Genomic DNA, 21,390 nt, shown 5'->3' on the forward strand with positions numbered 1-21,390 from the left:
ACACTTAGTGCACCACTTAGGGGGCTCCCACACAGGTTATGCATCTTGTTGATATACACTGTGAACATCAGCTACGCTAATTATTTTCTTTATTCTCCATTTCCACCTGGGGATACTCTTCCTGAGGCCCTCAGACTATGCAGAGTCACTGATTCGATCCAAGACCAACGACGAGATGATCCCAAGGTTTCCATATCCTGGACCAGGCTGTATCCTGAGCAGCTACTGTGGTGGTCATGGAAGAGTGGAGAACATAAGACTGATTCCTGTGACGCTCCAGAGACAGACGAGTCTTCGCTGAGGCCAGCTTCCAGCCTCCGCCGCTGAGACTGCAGCTCTGCACAAGACGTTTGGCCAGCGGAGAAATTAAAATGGTCGTGCCCTACTGAGCCTGGTTTCTCTCAAGGTTTTTTTTCTTCACTTCCGCCTTTAGTGAAGTTTTTTTCCCCCTCCGCTGTCGCCACATGGCTTGCATGGTTCAGGATCTATAGAGCTGCGCATCGTTGGATTTGCTCTTCAATATTTGGACTCTCAGTAGTGATTATTAAACCACACTGAACTGAGCTCAACTGAACTGAACTTAAACACTACAAACTGAACTACACTGTTCCTATTTACTGTGACCTTTTATGAGAAGCTGCTTTGACACAATCTACATTGTATAAGCGCTATACAAATAAAGGTGAATTGAATTGAATTGTAATTAAATTACTTTTCCAAAAAGTAAAGTAAGGATTCACGGTTCATTTTTAGGTAATTAGAGTCACTTATCCCATACTTGTATATAAATTCAACAGTTCTGTATGAATCAATTCAGAGAGGAAAGGTAATATATATATTTAGCAGAATAATTCTACTTTTCAATTAAAGAACATTTATTATTTATTAAGACAGCTGCATATGCTTAATTAAAGATATTGAGAATTAGTTCAGGACAATGTAAGGTATGACAGGGGAACGACAGATACAAGTCCTGTACAGCGGCAAAGGAATTTTGAGCCATTCTTCTTGCAGGTTACTAAGTGATGCTGGTGGAGGAAAATGTTTCTTGACTCGCTCTTCCAAAGTGGCTCAATAATATTTATATCTGGTGACTGTGCAGGCCGTGGGAGATGTTAAACTTCACTTTCGTGTTCATCAAAGCACTCTATCACCAGTCTTGCTGTGTGTACGACAGCGTCGTAATGCAACATACTGACCACTGGAACACAATGGTGCTGTTATGATGGTGCGTTTGGAATAAAAAATAAGTATTACTTATATTAATCAATTAGCCATGAAATCTCCAAATTGACCAGTGTTTCAGTTTTATTTATTTATAAATAAATTTATTTATAAATTTATAAATGTATATTGTTATTTACAAATTTTGCATATTAAATAAACCTTACTAAACCTGTGGAAAAACGCAGGAGTGCACAATTCGCTATACATTTGTATTAAATATGGTGTCGTTACTTTGAAACTTTTTGATTATGATACATATATTTTTCAAATTTTATTGGTTGATTTTTTTTTAAAAACAAAACTAAAAGGTCCCATTTGACTCATATTTAAAGAATTAAGAGTTTATGTGAGATTTATGTGGATTAGAAATAAATTAAAAGTAATTATAAAAGTCATTTAAATATAGTTGTAATGATGCAATTAGCAATTAATTACTTTTTAAAGTATAGACTACCCAACACTGGATTCAACTTAAAATTGTTGAGTCAACTACTTGGGTTAAAGTTGAGTCAGTTCAACAAATCTGCGCAGCAAGTTGCCTTACAATTTTAAGTTTTATCAATGTTTTATTTTTTTATCAGTAGTCTAAATGGAAGTTTTGTAAACCACACATTCTCAGTATGATTTGGTGGTTTGCTAAAGCCTGCATATTCACTTCCTCTGTGTTGTGTCACTTGTATTTAGTTTAGGTTAGACAGCAGCTTAGAATGCAGTGAGTCAAATGACACCCTGTCATGAGCATTATGTCAATGCAATGTTTTTAGATTTCATGTTGCAAAGTTCCTGAACCAATCGTTAAATGTACAATTAAACGTGGTTTTGCTTCCAGGCCCAAATTTTACAAGTGACATAACACTAAACCAAAATATTTGTTTCATAAATGTGACAAAGCATCCTTAAAGGGATAGTTCACAGATAGCTCACCCAAAAATGAAAGCTCTGTTAGGGCTGGGCGATTTGTCCTAAAATCAAAATCTCGATAATTTTGAACATTTTAACTCGATTATGATTATTGAACGATTATTTTATTTCTTTCTTTAATTTTTTTGCCCTCACAGTTCACAGTTTTATATGCCATCTAGCGGCATCTCTGGCACAGCTTTCAATTATTCAATGTAGTGCAAAATAAGGCTCAAGAATGAGTCCATCGTCCTACTTGACCAGAAATCAGATGTGGCTGCAAAGTGGCAGCAGAAGTAGAAATCAGCCACAGTCTTTAAGATAGTGGGGTCACATGAAAGTAATTGAAAAAATCGTCCTGAAAAAACGTGATCGATTATAGGTTCTGAATGTAGATTTCGATTCTTTTCGATTAATCGCCCGCCCTAAGTTCTGTCATTGTTTACTCCTCTTCCACTTGTTGAAAACATTTTGTTTCCTTCTTCTGTTTAACACAAAGGTTAATATACTGCAGAATGTTGGAGAAAAAATAACCCCTGACCTTCATCACATTTCTGTTCCTACTATAGATGTAAATGTCTGTTTTGTTTGTATGTTTGTTTGTTTGTTTCAACATTCTTCACAATATTATGTCCAACAGAATAAAGAAACTCATAAAAGTTTAGAGTTTCATTTTGGGTGATCTATCCCTTTAAAAATTAAACATTTATTATCAATAATGGTAACATGAAATGCATTTATCAAATCTTTTTATTACTTGCTTAGATTCCATTTCAACAGGCGTGCTGCTGAGTGTTTGGTTTCTGAAATGCCTATTAAAGTTTAATGGTTCCACTTTTGCTTGTATTAAATTTTCCAGTTTCACTGCACAAAACACATTGAAGATGGCAACTCGGCACAATGCATATCATCCTATAGCTAAAAGTGAACCCATACTAATTTAATCTGGGTTGTTTTACCCTTTGTTTAGTTTTGTTTATAGGCTTTTGGAGAATGAGAGGATTTCATGATACCTGAAGCATTTACCTAAATTGGCTACTTTGATTGGCAACAAAAGATATATGAAACACAATATCATTTCAGCAGTGCTGGAAGGGCATGCACTTCCGATATCATATCAAATCGCAATATAGGTTGATGCCGATAACGATGATAAGCTCTAAACATTTTTACTCAATAATGATCTAATCACACAGCAGAAATCATTAAAAATCTGAGTAATGTGTAATCTGTTTTTGTTAATAAACAATATTTTCAAATGTTATTTAATGAACCCTCTAATTTTTGTAGCTTCGGTCATTGTTGGGATATTCTTTTAACGCTGGAAGCATTAACAGCTTATATCGAAAATGTATATCGTTATTGTTCAATATAGAAAATAATTATCAAGATCACATATTTGCCATTTCGCCCAAGTCCTACATCTGATGCATAAAAAAATGGGACCCCTGAAAAGCCAAAAGAAGGTGAGTGAGTGAGAATTCTGTCAGAACAGATGTGCAGCTGCAGCCCATTTGAACTGTTTTACAGGCTGGCTTATTGACTTACATTGACTTCAGGTAGTCCTTTACAAGCATGCCTATATATAGACATAGAAACCCTATAATCGTTTAATTCTGCTGGACCTCTGACCCTCTTAGCATCATTGGGATGATTGGGCAAACAGTTAAAACAATCTTCTGAAGATGAAAGGGTGGAAATGATGCTTCCACGTGCATAAATATCCAAGTTTTGTTTTAAGACACAAAGGGAATATCACAAAAATCAACTGTGTAGATCATCTGGGAGTTGTTAATGCACTTCTTTCTACCCAATCCAAGTCTAGAACAATCTATTTTATAATGTAGATAATAATTATTATTTTTTACTACAGTCAAAATGTATAAAGGTCCTTTATATGTAATAACAGAAGCACTTAAAAGATGACGTCCTTCAGATGTGATGTGGACTGAAAACTATTGTTGTTTTCACAGCAGTTGCAGACCTGTGATGTCACTGCATTCAACAACTCAGTCTTTCAGAGCAGGACAACTGAGCCATTACAAACCCAGCACCACTGATCAGAAGAAAAGAGGTCAAGCTGTCAACTAAATGCTAACAAACAAGTACTATCAAAAGACAATATCTGCATTCAACAAAAAACTCTGACAAATGCTTCTGTTTTTGATTTTGTCCTTTTATAATGCTCCTGATCTTTGCTTTTTCTGTTTAATATTAATCATCACAAAGGGAAGAAAACAGCTCCAAAAAGCCAATGTTTTTTATGCAATTAAAAACACAACAGAGCCTATTCCTCCTTGCTTATTGAAAGGCTGCAAGGCAAACATATCTTTTCCACTTTCTCCAATCACAGCATTAATTTTTCATTGCGGCGAGACATGTCACCGTTAGCTCACAGACAGACTCAACAAGTAAACACGAAGCTAATTTTACCATGCAAATGCCAGGACAAGCCTTGTGTTTATCTTGCATAACAATTGCAATATGTGCCATTTATTCTGTGGAATAAAGCCAATGCAAAATGAAATGTAATTAATTTGGGCTGTGTAAAATTTCTATGAAGCCAACTATAAAATATCACCATCTTTATTTGCTTTCTTTCACTGATCAGTCCAGCAAAAGACCATTTTGTGACCTGGATTGGACAATTCAATTAAAAGATTCATCAAAATGCTTATTTTATAAATGAGTAAGGAAGAGCTACATAATTATCAGTGAACAATTACCTTTGTTGTCTTAATATATTGCATATAAATCATATGGGTGTCTTTTATGATGCTTTGAAATCAGAGAAACTAGGGCCTGCAGGTCAAAATTGGCTCATGGTAACCTTTAATTTGGCCCGCCATGCCATCTGAGACCATCTTGTTTGTCGCTTTTATAGTTAAAAGCTAACTGAAATAAAAAAAAATTCAATGAAATGGTGTAAATTACGCCCCTGATCCAGCAATCGCTGTTTCTGGTTGGTCTGACTCACTTCGTAAGTTCAGTGATCAAATTAAATAAGCTGTCCAATATAGAATGGTGGCAGCTAAAAAAAAGTATTCTTTGTCCATGGAAAAAGGCATCAAAACCACTTTTTAAATCCTGGCTTTCACAATCTTCTAGCACTTTATATTTAGAGAGACTTAGAAACAATCTTTCTGATAACATTGCTGGCTTCGAAGCCACCTGGAAAACCTTTTTTAATTATCTGTCAAATGCCAAGGATAAAAGTTTAAAGGTATAACCCTGTCGTCGTCTGCAAGATCACCATATTGCCTGTGCCCACTGGCCTAGATATATATATGTGTAACATTGTTAACCTATGTATAAAACTGCAGGAACTGATGTAATTATGGTTTTAAAATCTTTTTTTTCTGTCTTTTGTCCTTTTTGTTGTTGTTTTGTTTGCATTTCTTTTCTGTATTTATAGTTGTTGTTGCGTTTTGCATTGCTCTGTGTTGCTTTAAGGTAAAAATAAAAATATAATAATAAAAATTAGTGTAAATTAATCAGATTTAGTTTAAATGTACATACTGTCACCTGATAGATAGACGACAAATCAAGGTAAAGGCAGATTCTGCTTGACTAGTGTATTCAGCATTGAACTCCACTGTGTTGCAAAATAAATGTGATTGTTTATGCTTTTATTGCAATAAGTTATCATTTTAAATGTTATACTGCACTAGGTAATACTATTTACAGTAACAGTTTCTAATAAATTAGGAAATTACCCATGGCAACTTTAATGTAATTTAGTTTGGTATATTTATCTTCGGCCCATGGCTCTCAATGATATTTGGTTTTCAGCCTTTTATACGAAAAGGTTTTAAATGTTCATTGTCTTTCATTTTCCTAGCTAGGACTGGGCGATTAATCGAAGAGTAATCGAAATCGAAATTCAGAACTTATAATCGATCAAATTTTTTCAGGTCAATTATTACAATTACTTTCCCTACTGCGTGTGGGGTCACATGACCCCGCTCTGGTAAGGCTGATTTGAACTTTTGCGTCAAACACACAGGTGTGGTCTGGCACACAGGTGTGGTCCTCTCAAAAAATGTAACTACACATTGCACGTTTGCACTTCATTGAAGATGATTGGAAGCTGTACCAGACATGCCCTGAGGCGGCATATTTTCCATAACAATAAAATTATCATTTACATTAAATTCTTTGTTTACAGAAGATTCAATAAATGCACTGTTTAAAACATTATTTACAGGATATACAAGAGTTGTTTTATTTAGAAGAGATGCTGCTTATTTTCTACTTTTAATATGAAAAACATTGAAAATAATTCATTTTGTTTCCAAAGGTGCAAGTTATTTATTTGTGACTGTTAGTTTAGGCAGTGTGTGCTTTAATTCCGTTGATGTTCAATAAAGAATCATAGATAGTAGATAGTTTGTTTCCTTCAATTATTTTAAAATCAAGTAATGCACCCTTCATTCAGAAATCTCTCACTTGTAATATGTGAGCATATTTACTGTACAAAACCTGTCAGTGAACTATGAGGGCAAAAAAAATCTAATAAATAAATAAAATAATGGATCATTAATCGTAATCGAGTTCAAATGGTCAATTAAAATTAAAAAACTAAAAGTTAATGTATAATCAAACAATAAGCAATACATTTATTACAGTGTTTGTCAATCTTTGTAAACGTAAGTAAAAATAAAGTTGTTCTTGTTCATTTTAACCCACATTGCATTAACTAAAGCACTACTTTTAATTAGTAGATATTGAACTATGATAAGTAGATGCTGTTCTTCATGTTGGTATACTTCAACATTCACTAATTGGTCATTATTTTCAGGTTCATCCAGATATGACCTTTCACACAAAAACAACGACTGACTTTTTGGGGGGTGTCATTACACCTTAAGCTAGTGAAACAACCCCTCAGTGAAAATCTATTTATCACCAGCTGGTTCATTGCAAAATCTCTGTGGAAAACTGGAAACTTGACATCAATCTTTTCTCAAAACGGACAACAGTTCAGCCTTGTTCCACAGTTAAACATGAGCCCAAACACTTCGTCTGAAAACTTAGCAGCTGCTAAACAAGCTTACCCTCACTAATCGACCCCATAGCCGAATAATCTATGTACTAATTACGCGGGATGACTATAGCAACGGAAAAGCGCTTTAGGGTGGATGTCATTAGACCATATGTTGACCAGACACGTATTCAATACAAATACACAGTTTATTTACTACAGCAAACAAACATGAGGCTGATTAAAGTGTAAAACTTTACCGCAGAGTATGTGGTCAAGATATCTGAATTAATCCTTCGTTAGAAGTTGGCTGTCACACGGACAACCCTAAACAGTCGTTAATCGTGTGTTTGAGCTCACCTAGAATGTGTCTCCAAAGCGTCTGTACAAATTATGGCTGCTCCTTTTCTCCAGTAGCAGTGATGTTATTTCGCGCGGCGCTCCAGCATTCCCTGCGGGTCAAGCCTGGACGAGACTCCCCTTATCCACAAACTGCCTCTGTATGCAACAAAGTTCTGCGTTCATTAACACGAAACATCCACGAGGCTGAAATAGCTGGAGGTTCTTTAAACTACAGTACATGAGCTGTAACTCGTTTAAGAAGTTCTTCGCGTCTGCCTTCAAAGACAATCCATCTGCCCCAACCCCCATTCATTACTGTATCCCCGTCTGTCAGCGCGCTCGTGCCCGCGCCGCGCGCTCCCTGCAGTCCGCAGGGAGAGTGTAACTTTATCCCCACTTCACAGCTGCATGCAGCATCTTGATGCCTTATTACATTTAGTTCTATTGTTGCAACACTGGTGCAATAAGTTACATCTGTGTTATATGGCAATAATTTCTTTATTACGCTGAAGTTATTTTTAGCATCAGGGAGTACTCTCCTTAAAAACAAAGCTTTTTATTGGCATCTAGGGTTTCACAAAGTGTAGTCTATCTGTGATAACCTTGCATTCTTTATAATGAAAAATCATGGAGATTTTTAAATGTTCATAACATGTTAACATGTTCTTAATTAGAAAAATAGTTCCAAAAACTGTTATTAAAAAACAACTTTTGGAACCTTAATTTTTAAAAGGATAGATCACCCAATAATTAATGTGTACTTAATAATTTACTCATATATTTCTGTTCCAAACCAGTAGTTCTTGGCAGTTGATGGTAGCATTGACTTTCACATTATACACTTTTCCTACTGTGGAAGACAAATTTGCTGATTAAAAATGATTGAAGAAGTGAAAGAATTAAAGTATCTTGGCATAACTCTTGACATGAATTCAAAATTTGATAGTCATGTTAAAAATACATGTAAAAAGGCTAAGCCATGTCTAAACTGTTTTTGTTTTATTAGAAGATTTTTAACATATCAAACTGCAAAATTATACATGCACACAATGATATTCTCTCACTTGTCATATTGCAGTACATCATGGTCCAAGCCTCTTTAACCACATTGAAGCCTATTGATTCAATATATAAACAAGCCATTGAAATTATGGACTTAAAGCCTATGCGATGGCATCATTGTGAAGTTTTATGTAAACAACCTTTTTACTTTTGATAGTTTTGTTAAATTTAATTATCTAAAATTGGTTTTTAAATGATCATGTTGGGGCGATGCAGTGGCGCAGTAGGTAGTGCTGTCGCCTCACAGCAAGTAGGTCGCTGGTTCGAGCCTCGGCTTTGTCAGTTGGCGTTTCTGTGTGGAGTTTGCATGTTCTCCCTGCGTTCGTGTGGGTTTCCTTCGGGTGCTCCAGTTTATCCCACAGTCCAAAGACATGCGGTACAGGTGAACTGGGTAGGCTAAATTGTCCATAGTGTATGTATGTGTATGAATGAGTGTGCATGGGTTTCCCAGTGATGGGTTGCGGCTGGAAGGGCATCCGCTGTGTAAAACATATGCTGGATAGGTTGGCGGTTCATTCCGCTGTGGCGACCCTGGATTAATAAAGGGACTAAGCTGAAAATAAAATGAATGAATGAATGAATGAATGATCATGTTCCATTGCTGTTTTCAGATTTAGTCAGTAGGCATCAAACCTCAGTGTCACACGTGCAACTGCTAATGTTGACAATCTTGTACCAAACCGTAGGACTTTCGGTCAATCTGTTTTCTCTGTTACGTGAACCAAATTGTGGAATGATTTACCTGTTAGCCTAAAATTAGAAAGTAATATAAATGTTTTTAGGGTAACACGGTGGTGCAGTAGGTAGTGCTGTCGCCTCACAGCAAGAAGGTTGCTGGTTTGAGCCTCAGCTAGGCCAGTTGGCGTTTCTGTGTGGAGTTTGCCTGTGTTCACATGGGTGTGCTCCGGTTTCCCCCACAAGTCCAAAGACATGCGGTATAGGTGAATTGGGTAGGCTAAAATTGTATGTGTGAATGAGAGTGTGTGGGTGTTTCCCAGTGATGCGAAGGGCATCCGCTGCGTAGAACATATGCTGGATGAGTATGTGGTTCATTCTGCTGTGGCGACCCCAGATTAATAAAGGGACTACGCCGAAAAGAAAATGAATGAATGAATGTTTTTAGTATTGCACTTAAAAAGTGGTTAAAACAAAACAGCAGTGTTTGCACAAATAGTCTACTAGTAGTTTGTTGGATCACGTCACCTTTGCTTTTGCCTATTAGCAGTTTTATGTAAAGAATTATAATGTTGTGTATGTGTATCTATTTTATATCTATTTTATTTTCAGTTTTCAAGCCTGCTGTGGACAGGTGTTGAGAATTAGCAAGTCTGCTACTTAAACAAATGCATTTGGTTGTCCACTGTAATTGTCATGTCCATGTCAAATAAATAAATAAAATGGTCTCCAACAACTGTCTGGTTACCAAGACGCTACAAAATATCTTCTTTTGTGCTCAGAAAATAAAAGAAAAACAAACTGGTTCATGACAAGGACTAAATGTTAATTTATGGCTAAAATGTCCCGCTTTTACACTTTTAAAAAACATCTGTATTTTTATAATTACTGCATTAATAAAGTTATTGGCTATAATTATTAATAATTATTTTGCTATAATTATTTGTAACAATTTTGACAATTTTGTTCTGTTATTTAATTGCAAACTGCAGTTTTATCATTTGCCACTTTAATACTGACATATTGGCTGACATCTGAAAAATTTAATGTTAATTTTATTAAATAGTTTATTATTGTGGCAAGGTGGTGGCGCAGTAGGTAGTGCTGTCGTCTCACAGCAAGAAAGTCGTGTGGTACAGGTGTGGTACAGGTGACGTGTGGTACAGGTGAATTGGGTAAGCTAAATTGTCCGTAGTGTATGTGTGTGAATGAGAGCGTATGGGTGTTCCCAGTAATGGGTTGCAGCTAAAAGGGCATCCGCTTCAAACATATGCTGGATAAGTTGGCAGTTCATTCCACTGTGGCGACCCCATATTAATAAAGGGACTAAGCTGAAAATGAATGAGTTTATTATTGTTTTGATATGATAATTGTATGTTTTAATATAAATGTTCAATTTCAAACTAAAACTTCTCTTACAGAGGAATCATGCATGCATCACATGAGCTTAAATTTTGAACACATTCATTGAAGAGGAGAAAAATGTGGTCACATGATCCCTTTAATATCTTCTTTATGTTCAACAGAAGCAGGAAACTCAAATGGGTTTTGAAAAATATGAAGAGTGTGCACATAATGGCAGAATGTTCATTTTTGGGTGAACTATCCCTTTAAACAAATCTTACTTTGGGTAGACATCACCTGTATTTAATTTTAGGACTAAACTAAGGACAAAAATGTTATTCCTGATTTTTTAATGACATTATACCCTAGAGTTCGTTTTGATTTACTCTATGATGTGATGAAATATTTTCTAAAAGTAACATTTTATTTAACTATGAGGTCACAAATAATGTAAAAAAAACTGTAAGTGATTTCAGATGAAGTGTCCTGAAGTGTGCCTGTGACATACTATACTTCAGTTAACTCTAGTGCTATATACTACTTGCTTGTTAGGCACTTAAAATGAATGCCCATGAGATCTGCTGCTTTGCAATGAGACTGTAGAATTGTCAATTCCAAGGTTTGATGTGTCACTGTACTCCCAAACTATGCGACCCCCATCTGTTTCTCTCACATACAATATCCAAAGCCAGACAAAAGCCCCATTCATCTCTGCGCTCTTGCTCTGCCAGCTGATACTGAATAATGAACCTCAAGGGGAAACTGGGGATCACGAGGCTCACGCTGCATGGTCTCAACTCATTTTCCCCACAGTCATTTTTATAAGAATAATGCTTAAAAGAGCCATATACAAAACATTTTCCATATGTATCCACTACCTTAAAGGGGAAAATGCAAACGGGAGAAAAGTCATAGCACTGTGGTGTGAACTATGGGGCCAGTTAGTTGATATATGTCAGCCATCACAGACTTGTTCTGTCTTGTTCAAACAACCCATTGCCATCTGGATGTGGTGAACTATTAAACAGTCAAGTTAGAGTCCCAACACACCAACTGCCTTGATTAATTACATGTTGGGTGAAACAGCTGGAACCCTGACTCTAAAAGTATATGGTCACTTTGTGGTTATTGATGTCTGCTCTGGCCACGAGCCTTAATGGGATAGTTCACCCAAAACTTACTTTTCTATGTTCCTTATGTGGTTTTAAACCTTTATGAGATCTTAAACTTCTTATTCTGAACACAAAAGAGTATAACGCTCCATTTTTCTGAAAACATCTTGCAATTCTTGGTGTGCTCTGCAGGTAGGTGGGGTTTACAAACCACCTGTAGGACACATTTTCTTCCAACACAGACTCTTTTTGATTACATACCCCTATATACATTTCTGGAGAGTGCCAAATGTTTCCCAGGAGCTATGTTTTTTGCAGTTTTTGCTTTCGCGAATGCACCAGAGGCCGCTGTGTATGCTTTTCCGATCTCATATTTCTCTTGCAAGTGCCATTAGTGCCTACTGTTCTCATGTAAAACCACCAGAGGCCACTGTTGACTGACAGATTGACTGACCGATTTACCCGCCCAAAGAAAAGCCCTCGCCTGATTTTGACCAATTTTTCAGATTTTACCAAGTTCACACCCTGTTATTTAATTGTTTATCGGCTCTGCATCTCAAGTCTGCCAGCATACGTGTCAAGCTACCAGACAAACTGGTCACAACGGAAAAGCCGTCCATACAGATGTAAGGAACAGCGTCAAACCACCCCATAGCATTTGTTTTAAACCCAAAATGCAGCCATACGTACCTCTGGCTACATAATTCGTGATCTCCAGAAATGTATATAGGGCTACATGTTCAGAATGGGCCTATGTTGCTTTTTTCTGTCTAAAACTAATTAGACTTGTATATTTAGTCAGACATATCATAGCATTGATATATTGTTCCTCTCTAATGATTTAATGTGCTTCTTTTATCCTTACTTGTAAGTCACTTTGTATTTTGAAGAATAAGGTTTGCTGGCACCCATCGACTTCCAAAGGAGAAAAAAATGGACGTCAATGTGTGCAGTTGCCTGTATTTTCCTAAATATCTTCTTTCACGTTCAACAGAAGCAAGAAACTCAAAAAGGTTTTGAAAAATATGAAGAGTGTGTACATAATGCCAGAATGTTCATTTTTGGGTGAACTATCCCTTTAAACAAATCTTACTTCGGGTAGACATCACCTATATTAAATTTTAGGACAAAATTTTCGTTGCCTTGTACTTGTGATGACAATAAATTGAATCTAATCTAAAAAAAAAATTTAGGATGAGGTTTTAAGAGATATGTCCAACTCTGAAGGTTGTACAGTCTGAAATAACATCAGATTGTCATTTCTTTTTTTTAATTTCTTGCAAAAAAAAAAAAAGTGTTGGAAATACATTTTTCATAAATAACACATGTAAGTGTTGCATTAGCTGAATTTCAATGTTGTGTACACCTTGAAAAGGGTCTATTCATGCACTTTTAAAAATATTGTAAAAACTTAATTCTCTGCTGCACTGTAAAAAATGCTGGGGAAATGCAGTTAACTTAAAAAATGCTGGGAAAATGCAGTTAACTTAATTTTTTACATTTATTTATTTATTTAAGTAGTTTGAACATAAAACAATTAAGTTGTCCAAAAAAAAACTTTAAGAATTGTGTTGTTTAAGCTCATTTCAAAGGAGTAGTTTAAACAAGCAGCAAAAGTCTTATTTTTCAGTGTGTATTTTGTCTACACTCAAATCACAAAAAAACTTGCTTGGATTTATGATCTTGAGATGGTGTCTTGAAAAAATGTGTTTGAGCACATACATTTTTAATTAACACTTCAAGTATAACTGGATCATAATCAAAATATTATAGATACCATGTGGCAAAAGGAACATTATCTCATTGTATTTGGAACTGTGAACACTAACAAACCTTTGGAAGGAGTTAGTCAGTGATATATCTAAAACTATTGGTAAAGAAATCTTTACTGGTCATAATATTTGTATTTTTGGCCCTCGTTCATATCGCTGAGGATGTTTAACCATTTGTAAATCTGTATTTATAGCATGCACTTGTTAATGTACAAGGAAAAAGAGACTTGTTATTGTAAAAGGAAAAGGGACTCAGCGTATTTGCTTGCCACATGCACGGCTCACTTTGTAGGCTAATTGCTTTGTTGTTTCAGTTAAACTTGCTATAAAAGTTCTCAAATACTAAGAATGAAAAGAAAAGTATTCTGAATTAAACATGGAATATTAAGCTTTAAACAACTAAGAAGTTAACCACCACTATACTAAATAAATATGGTTTATTTATTTTTACAGACATCTTTCTTTTGAAGAAAACACAAGCTATGTTATATCCATTAGGGGCTGTTATTATGATTAGTTTAGCATGTGGCTACAGTGTGACTTGGCGTGTAATTGATGACATCTAGTGGCTGTTTCAAGTCGTAACATAATTCTTGGATTTTGGTACCACATTGTTTGCCGTATTCGCTTAATTTTTTTAACAGATCTTTTAAAATTGATATATTACTGATCCTCAGCTTTTTAGCATGTTAACATATCCACTAATAAATTAGCAACTAAAAAAGTGCGAACACAAGTGAATTCAAAATGGAATGTAGGCTAGTTATTGTAAAGTATGTTATCTAGATCAACTTATGTTTTTGAGCAGAATAACTAAAGCTATAATGAGATGTACAAAATATTTGAAATCTAGGTGATGCTTATGATAACGGTCCAAAAAAGTGTACAGCCAAATTTAGATGTTATAGAAAAATTTTATATACAAATTTTAAAGAGAAAAAATCAAGAGAAGCAAAAAAATTGAAGAATTTAGTTGAAATTTTGTAGGTTGTAATTTATTTAGCAATATTTTGCTTGAATTTAATTGCATTATCTTTCAACTTCTAAATATGTTTGGTAACTAAAATATTTATTTTATAAATATAAAATAAAATATTTTAATAAATATATCTGTTTAATAAATCTGTTTTGCTTAAATGCACCAGAATGCATTGCCTATATTCACAGAGAAATGGATAAAAATATTCATTTTCAAAATGGGCTATCCTCAATTATATACAGTGAAGTAAGAATTATTAGCCCTCCTGTTTATTTTTTTCCCCAATTTCTGTTTAACAGAGAGAAGATTTCTTCAGCACATTTCTAAACCTAATAGTTTTAATAACTTATTTCTAATAACTGATTTATTTTATCTTTGATGACAGTAAATAATATTTTACTAGATATTTTTCAAGACTATATATATATATATATATATATATATATATATATATATATATATATATATATATATATATATATATATATATATATATATATTTGTGTGATTTTATGCATTAACTAGTGATTAGGAGGTTAATTTAGAAGTGAATTACAGCTTTGTAAAACAAAATAGAAGCAAGAAACTCATTAGTTATTTTATTATTATTATTATTTATTCATCATCATCATTTTCAAACATTTTGAGAGTACAAATCAACACCCAGCTTGGATTTATTATTTTTTTTATAAAGAAAACCAGCTTCAATATGAGGTACTAGTCAGACTCTTCTTGTAATATACAAGTATGGAGTATTTTTCACAAACAATCGTGTCAAATTCTGAGTCGCTATAAGTGTTTTGCATTTAGTGTAAAGAAACATGCATAATCCAAAAAAAAAACTAGTAAAACTATTGTTAAAAAGCAAAAAGTAAGGCATCTAAACAAGTGATCATCTACTACACAGTCACAGAGGGCAGCTTTGGTGTCATATGTGTTCATGCCCTCATGCAAAACAGCATCATTTGCTTCCAAGCAGTGCTTTAAATGATAGCGCACGACCCGGTGGGACCCAGTGTAACCCGATACGATGCACCCCACTGAATGGAAAGCACTCCAGCCTCCCAGGAGATCAAATGCAATGGAACCTATCAGGCCAGGCAGGGCAAGAGGAGGCCGAACAGGGGGGCAGGGCAGGGCTGCATTCATTCACCAGGGCCTCCACATGGAAGGATCGACCCCGGGAAAAAAAGGGGGAAGGGAAGCCGGAGACTGAGGAGAAGGAGAGCTGGGTGGAGAAGACTGGTCGCGGGGTCTGACCAGGGAGTGAGTAGGGCTGGAGGGTGGAGATGGAGACAGGTGGAGCGCACGGGATTGTAAGGAGCCAGGCAGATTTATTGGGGACTGGGTCGGGGACAGAGGGAGAGGGCTGGATGTCCCGGCGGAGCTTGTGTTGCTGGGTTCGGTGCTGATGTGAGGTAGAGATTTGAGCAGGTGGTTTAGAAGACGGGCACCTAAAGTCTTGTCCATCCCAGGGCAGCTCAGGAGGAGGTTGTGCACCTCATGCATGCACTGGATGTAGCCGCTGCTGTATCTCTGGCGAGACTCGAAGCCAGTGCCAGGACTGTGGCTTCCACCTGAAAAGTTATAAAAATATAAATATGAAGTGTGGAGTCTACCATTTTTATTTTTTTGTTGAAGAAGAAGAAGCTTGTTCTGATTTTGCTGGTTCGAGCCTCGGCTGGGTCAGTTGGCATTTCTGTGTGGAGTTTGCATGTTCTCCCCTTGTTCGCATGTGTTTCCTCCTGGTGATCCGGTTTCCCACACAGTCCAAAGACATACGCTATAGGTGAATTGGGTAAGCTAAATTGTCAGTAGAGTATGTGTGTGAATGAGAGTGTATGGGTGTTTCCCAGTGATGGGTTGCAGCCGGAAGGGCATCCGCTGCGTAAAACATATGCTGGATAAGTTGGTGGTTCATTCCGCTGTGGCGACCCCGGATTAATAAAGGGACTATGAATGAATGAATGAGTTAATAAAAATATTTATTGAATGTAATTATTTGTGAATGATTTAATTTAATAGCATCATAACCTACATTTTCAGTGTCATGTGAGCTGATTTGCTGTTATGTTATGATCAACAATGTACTCAATCATTATTAATAATTCTTATCAGTATCAATTTAGATTTTCTTATTTATTTAGTTTTGTGGAAAACTGTGATACATTTGACCTTTTACAGGGCTTCTACGGGTTTCATTAAGTCAAATTTAAGACTTTTTAAGACATTTTTAAGACCATTAAGACCAAATTTCAGATTTACACAAGGTTTAATGCTAAGGGTTTTGTCTAATGGCCAAGATTAAACATTAAAAAACCATTAAAAACAAATGTTATTTTAAGGAAGATAATTAAACCATATTGGTAAATATACTTTTGTATTGCTGGTGATTGTATAGGTGTTTGTCCAATTGGGTAGCTTTACATAGACATGGGAAAATTAGGACCTGTTTAAAATGATTTAAGACCCACAACATAATATTTCAGTGAGTTTTTCAAATTTTTGAATTTTAAGACCCTGCGTAAAAATTTGAATGTCTTTATCCTCATTCTTATTTAATAACAGTTTAGTGTGTCCTTGATTAAAAATAGCAAATACACATGTTTAAAAGTAGTTCAATACACTTTTTTTATATTTTAGTTAACTATTATAAACCTGCTTCTAATAGATGTTTATTAAAGTTAACTGAAAAACAAACATACTTCAATCTCATTAAAGATATGTAAATACATAAACATACACACTACAGGTCAAAAGTTTGGGGTCATTTTTTTATGTTTTTAATTTTTATTATTATTTTAAAGTTTATTTAATGTTAAGAAATTGTTAAGTTGTTAAATATTTATAAAAAATATTTAAATAACTTCTTATTGTGTGTAGTTTCAAATGAAATGATTACTCCAGTCATTATTGCTTTTATTGGTATTACATTAATAATATAATATAATATAATATAATATAATATAATATAATATAATATAATATAATATAACATAACATAATATAATATAATATAATATAATATAATATAATATAATATAATATAATATAATAATTCATTCATTTTCTTTTCGGCTTAGTCCCTTTATTAATCCGGGGTCGCCACAACGGAATGAACCGCCAACTTATCCAGCATATGTTTTACGCAGCAGATGCCCTTCCAGCCACAACCCATCTCTGGGAAACATCCATACACACTCACTCACACTCATACACTATGGACAATTTAGCATACCGAATTCACCTGTGCTGCATGTCTTTGGACTGTGGGGGAAACCGGAGCACCCGGAGGAAACCGACGCGAACTCAAGGAGAACATGCAAACTCCACACAGAAATGCCAACTGACCCAGTTGAGGCTCAAACCACCTTCTTGCTGTGAGGTGACAGCACTACCTACTGCGCCACTGCGTCACCTATAATATAATATATTATAATAAAATATAATATAATATAATAAAATATAATAAAATATAATATAATATAATATAATATAATATAATATAATATAATATAATATAATATAATATAATATAATATAATATAATATAATATAATATAATAATTAATATTAGATTGATTTCTGAAGGACCATGTGACTCTGAAGACTGGATGAGTGAAGCTGACAATTCATCATTAAAATCACTGGAATAAATTGTAGTTTTGATTAAATAAATGCAGCCTTGGTGAGCTGGAGAAGCTTATATTAAAACATTTAAAAATCCTACTGACCCCAAACTTTTGACCGGTAGTGTACATGAAATAACCGTAGCTTAGTATGTGTGAGAAAAGTAAAGATATGATGCGCAGAATGCCTAACCCTGTCCATGACCTCTTTGAAGATTCTCCATGTGCTGAACTGTGATCTCCAGAACATCAGCTTTCTCCAGTTTAGATTGCTGTGGGAATTCAAAATATGATTTATTTTCATGAAACTGTTGAAATATTGAAGAAATATAAATCATTTTGGTGCAAAGACATAAACAAATGATTAAAATACCCCAGGCAAATTCTGATATATATTTCTCTACATAAAAAATATTTTCCCGACAATGATGACTCTTGTACATCGTCTTATTATCTTTTGGTAGTGGCCTGTGTCATTTCCAGTAAAAAAAAAAGGCTGGTTGAGTAAAGGTAACTTGTGAATAGAAAATATTTCCTTAAATAAAAAAATATTCTTTTAAGTAACTTTAAGTCAGAATTTACCAGGGGTATTAATAATTTTGGGCTTGGCAGCATGTATTTAATGTATTTATTTACTTAGGTTCACTTACGTCCAAATTGTAGGCATCCACCATTATTCCCTTTAGCTGCTCAAGGCTTGAGTTTATCCTCTCTCTGCGTTTCTTCTCTATCAATGGTTTCCGCAGCTAAAATGATAGAAAGCGTGTGAAATATTCAGAAGATATCCTCAAGGGATTCATTTACTCCCAGGTTCGACTATACAAGACTCACAATACACAAGGCAGTTCAGTAATGTATATATCTGAAGAGTGAAACAGTCGTTAGACATCCCAAATGAGGTCATTTTCATGTCATTGTTTAACGACTAATGTAAAGTCTTGCCTGAAGCTTACTGCAGTTACTCGACATTGTTAAAAACAACGGTTTCTAGAACAGTTCCACATGCAGACAATGAAAAGTTTCCACCATTGTTTCTGTGAAAATTTTGATTTTAATCATCTAAAGGAACATTTCTGGAATGAAAAAGTTATTTTGATGTAAAAAGTTTTTCATGGAACCATCAATGCCAATAAAGAACCCACATTTTAAGGAGTGCATTGTTATGTCAGTAGTAGTAGTGGTGGCAGTGTAATAGTTATTTAAAGGGATAGTTCACACAGAAATTACAATTCTGTCATAATTTATATCATCATTAAATCAAATTGTTCCAGACTTATAAAGACATACTGATATTTTAAGCTTGTGGCTAACCCAAGCACAATATGACTTCCACAATATGAAAAATATCATGGAAGTCAATGGGGACCAAAAACTGGTTACCCACAACTTTCAATATATAATTTAAAAAAACAAGTGTGATGACAAATTATGACCGAATTAGCATTTTGGGGGGACAAAATATCCCTTAAAATTATAAATCAAATCAAAGCAGATCATTTTAAGGGGATTAGTTGAGGAAACAAAACATGCTAGGCTAATTGTATTGAGTTGTTTTATGAAATGTGTTTGGTGTTACAAAGTTTCTTTATGAGCACTGATGGTTATGAACAAACTTTTAATCCACATAATCTAAAATGTTGCTTCTAAAAAGTTGTTTGCAGTTTAAAAGTATTATTTACTTATTAAGATGTTATTCACTCTAAGAAACTTTAAATAACTGTTCACTGAAAGGTTCTTCAAGAAACCCGAATTTTGGCTTTACTGCAAAAACTCTGTCGTGGAACCATAAGTTTGAAGAGTGTATTGATATTTCAGACATTTACTTTTCTAAATAAAACAGAAGATATTCACATTTCACATTATCACAGCAATGAACATTTGCATGTGAAAGCTACGTTGTAAAATCGCCATATTATATTTAATGATTTTGTATCATACTTAAAATAAAGTTGAATATTTCGCCGTAGTTCGCACAGACATCACTAAACCACACAAAAGGAGGCGAATGTGACATTACCTTTCGCTCCTCTTTTGCGTTGAAACTCTTCTCCGGACCGTTGCCCATGTTGGAGGCCGTCATTATTCTCCACTAGTATGAAACTAGTTCAGAAAGTTTCCCACGAGTGTGCACGTTTGGGTAGTGGTGGCGTGGTCTCGGTGGAAGCAGAAAGTACACAGGCTCACTTAACCTCGTTTAACATGTACCCATGCGCCCCCTCAAACCTCCACCCACCCAAATTACCATGACAATACACGGGTGCTTTCTGCAGCACAAATTCCCACAGTCTCGGGTTTGGCCTGTTAAATAGCGCAGATCCCACGTTCCGCACATAGTGCTGGTGCACTGAGATGAGGCTCAGGGTTCAAAAGTTTCACTTCACTGGTGACTCGCTGTCACAAATTGTTACACGCATTTAATTCAGCCGAAAAACTTTTTAGGAACATTTTCTTTCCTGTTAACCCTTAAACTAAATATATATATATATATATATATATATATATATATATATATATATATATATATATATATATATATATATATATATATATATATATATATATATTTATTTATTTATTTATATGTGGCACACCTGCGGTACACTGAAAAAAATACATAAATTGGATTAACAAAAATTTTAAAGATAAGTGGTTGCAAACCATTTAAATGGGCTAAATTTAAACACAATTTAGTAATGTTCAACTTTGTTTAAATTTAGCTCACATAGATTGTTTGCAACCATCTTTACAAAATGAGAAAATCCAATGAATTTAGTAAATCCAATGATTTTTTTAGTGACAGAATAAAAAGCGGCCCTCACTTTAGACACATGAAAGTTATATAATAAAATAAAACAGGTTACATTTCTTTAAAATATATTATTATAATCAGTGTTGGGGAAAGTTCCTTTAGAAAATAATGCTTTACACTATTGAATTTCTCCATAAAATAGTAACTAGTTGCATTACATTTTATGGTAAGTAATACATTACGTTACTTTTGCGTTACTTTTTATTACCTGGCTGAGTCTTGATATCTTTAGGAACTTGTTTTTTTTCTTACTTTCTTTTTTATAGAGGAGTTCTGCAATTACCAATGCACTGTATAACCTAGACTTACATTTAGCTTTAAAAAAACACATAAAAAAATATATTTTAGGATAATGTTATCTGAGAACTTCCTAACCCAGAGTTTTATATGCCATACACAGATTATTGAAAGTTTAAAGCAATGTGTTAGCTACTTTTTTATTACACTGTGAAAATTAGTCAGACATATGTTTTTAGTTCATTGTAACTTAGGTTAATAATGTTCTAACTTTATTTTAGAAGTTACACAAGCTGTTTTAAATCAATTTAACATAAT

The 21,390-nt window shown here is 34.6% G+C and overlaps 2 protein-coding genes across 3 annotated transcripts in view; both read right to left on the reverse strand.

The window, feature by feature from the left end:
• The window catches only part of gal3st4 (galactose-3-O-sulfotransferase 4), a 28,520-nt gene extending 20,758 nt beyond the window's left edge, over window positions 1-7,762 (reverse strand). The window contains exon 1 of the mRNA XM_056461398.1: window positions 7,472-7,762. The gene's annotated coding sequence lies outside the window, so the exon portion shown is untranslated. The remainder of the gene's footprint in view (window positions 1-7,471) is intronic.
• Window positions 7,763-15,027: 7,265 nt separating this feature from the next.
• On the reverse strand, window positions 15,028-20,390 carry her8a (hairy-related 8a). 2 transcript variants are annotated; one of them, XM_056461402.1, is made up of 4 exons: window positions 20,044-20,390; window positions 18,677-18,772; window positions 18,232-18,298; window positions 15,028-15,974 (listed from the first exon to the last, which is right to left on the reverse strand). In XM_056461402.1, the coding sequence occupies exons 1-4, from the start codon at window positions 20,104-20,106 to the stop codon at window positions 15,547-15,549; spliced, it is 654 nt and encodes a 217-aa protein (XP_056317377.1). In that variant the 5' UTR covers window positions 20,107-20,390; the 3' UTR covers window positions 15,028-15,546. The 2 variants fall into 2 exon arrangements, with proteins under 2 accessions (XP_056317377.1, XP_056317376.1); XM_056461401.1 differs by having other exon boundaries at window positions 18,220-18,298; window positions 20,044-20,389.
• Between the last annotated feature and the right edge of the window lie 1,000 nt (window positions 20,391-21,390).

Source organism: Danio aesculapii, chromosome 7, assembly GCF_903798145.1.
Source record: "Danio aesculapii chromosome 7, fDanAes4.1, whole genome shotgun sequence".
Taxonomy (NCBI): domain Eukaryota; kingdom Metazoa; phylum Chordata; class Actinopteri; order Cypriniformes; family Danionidae; genus Danio; species Danio aesculapii.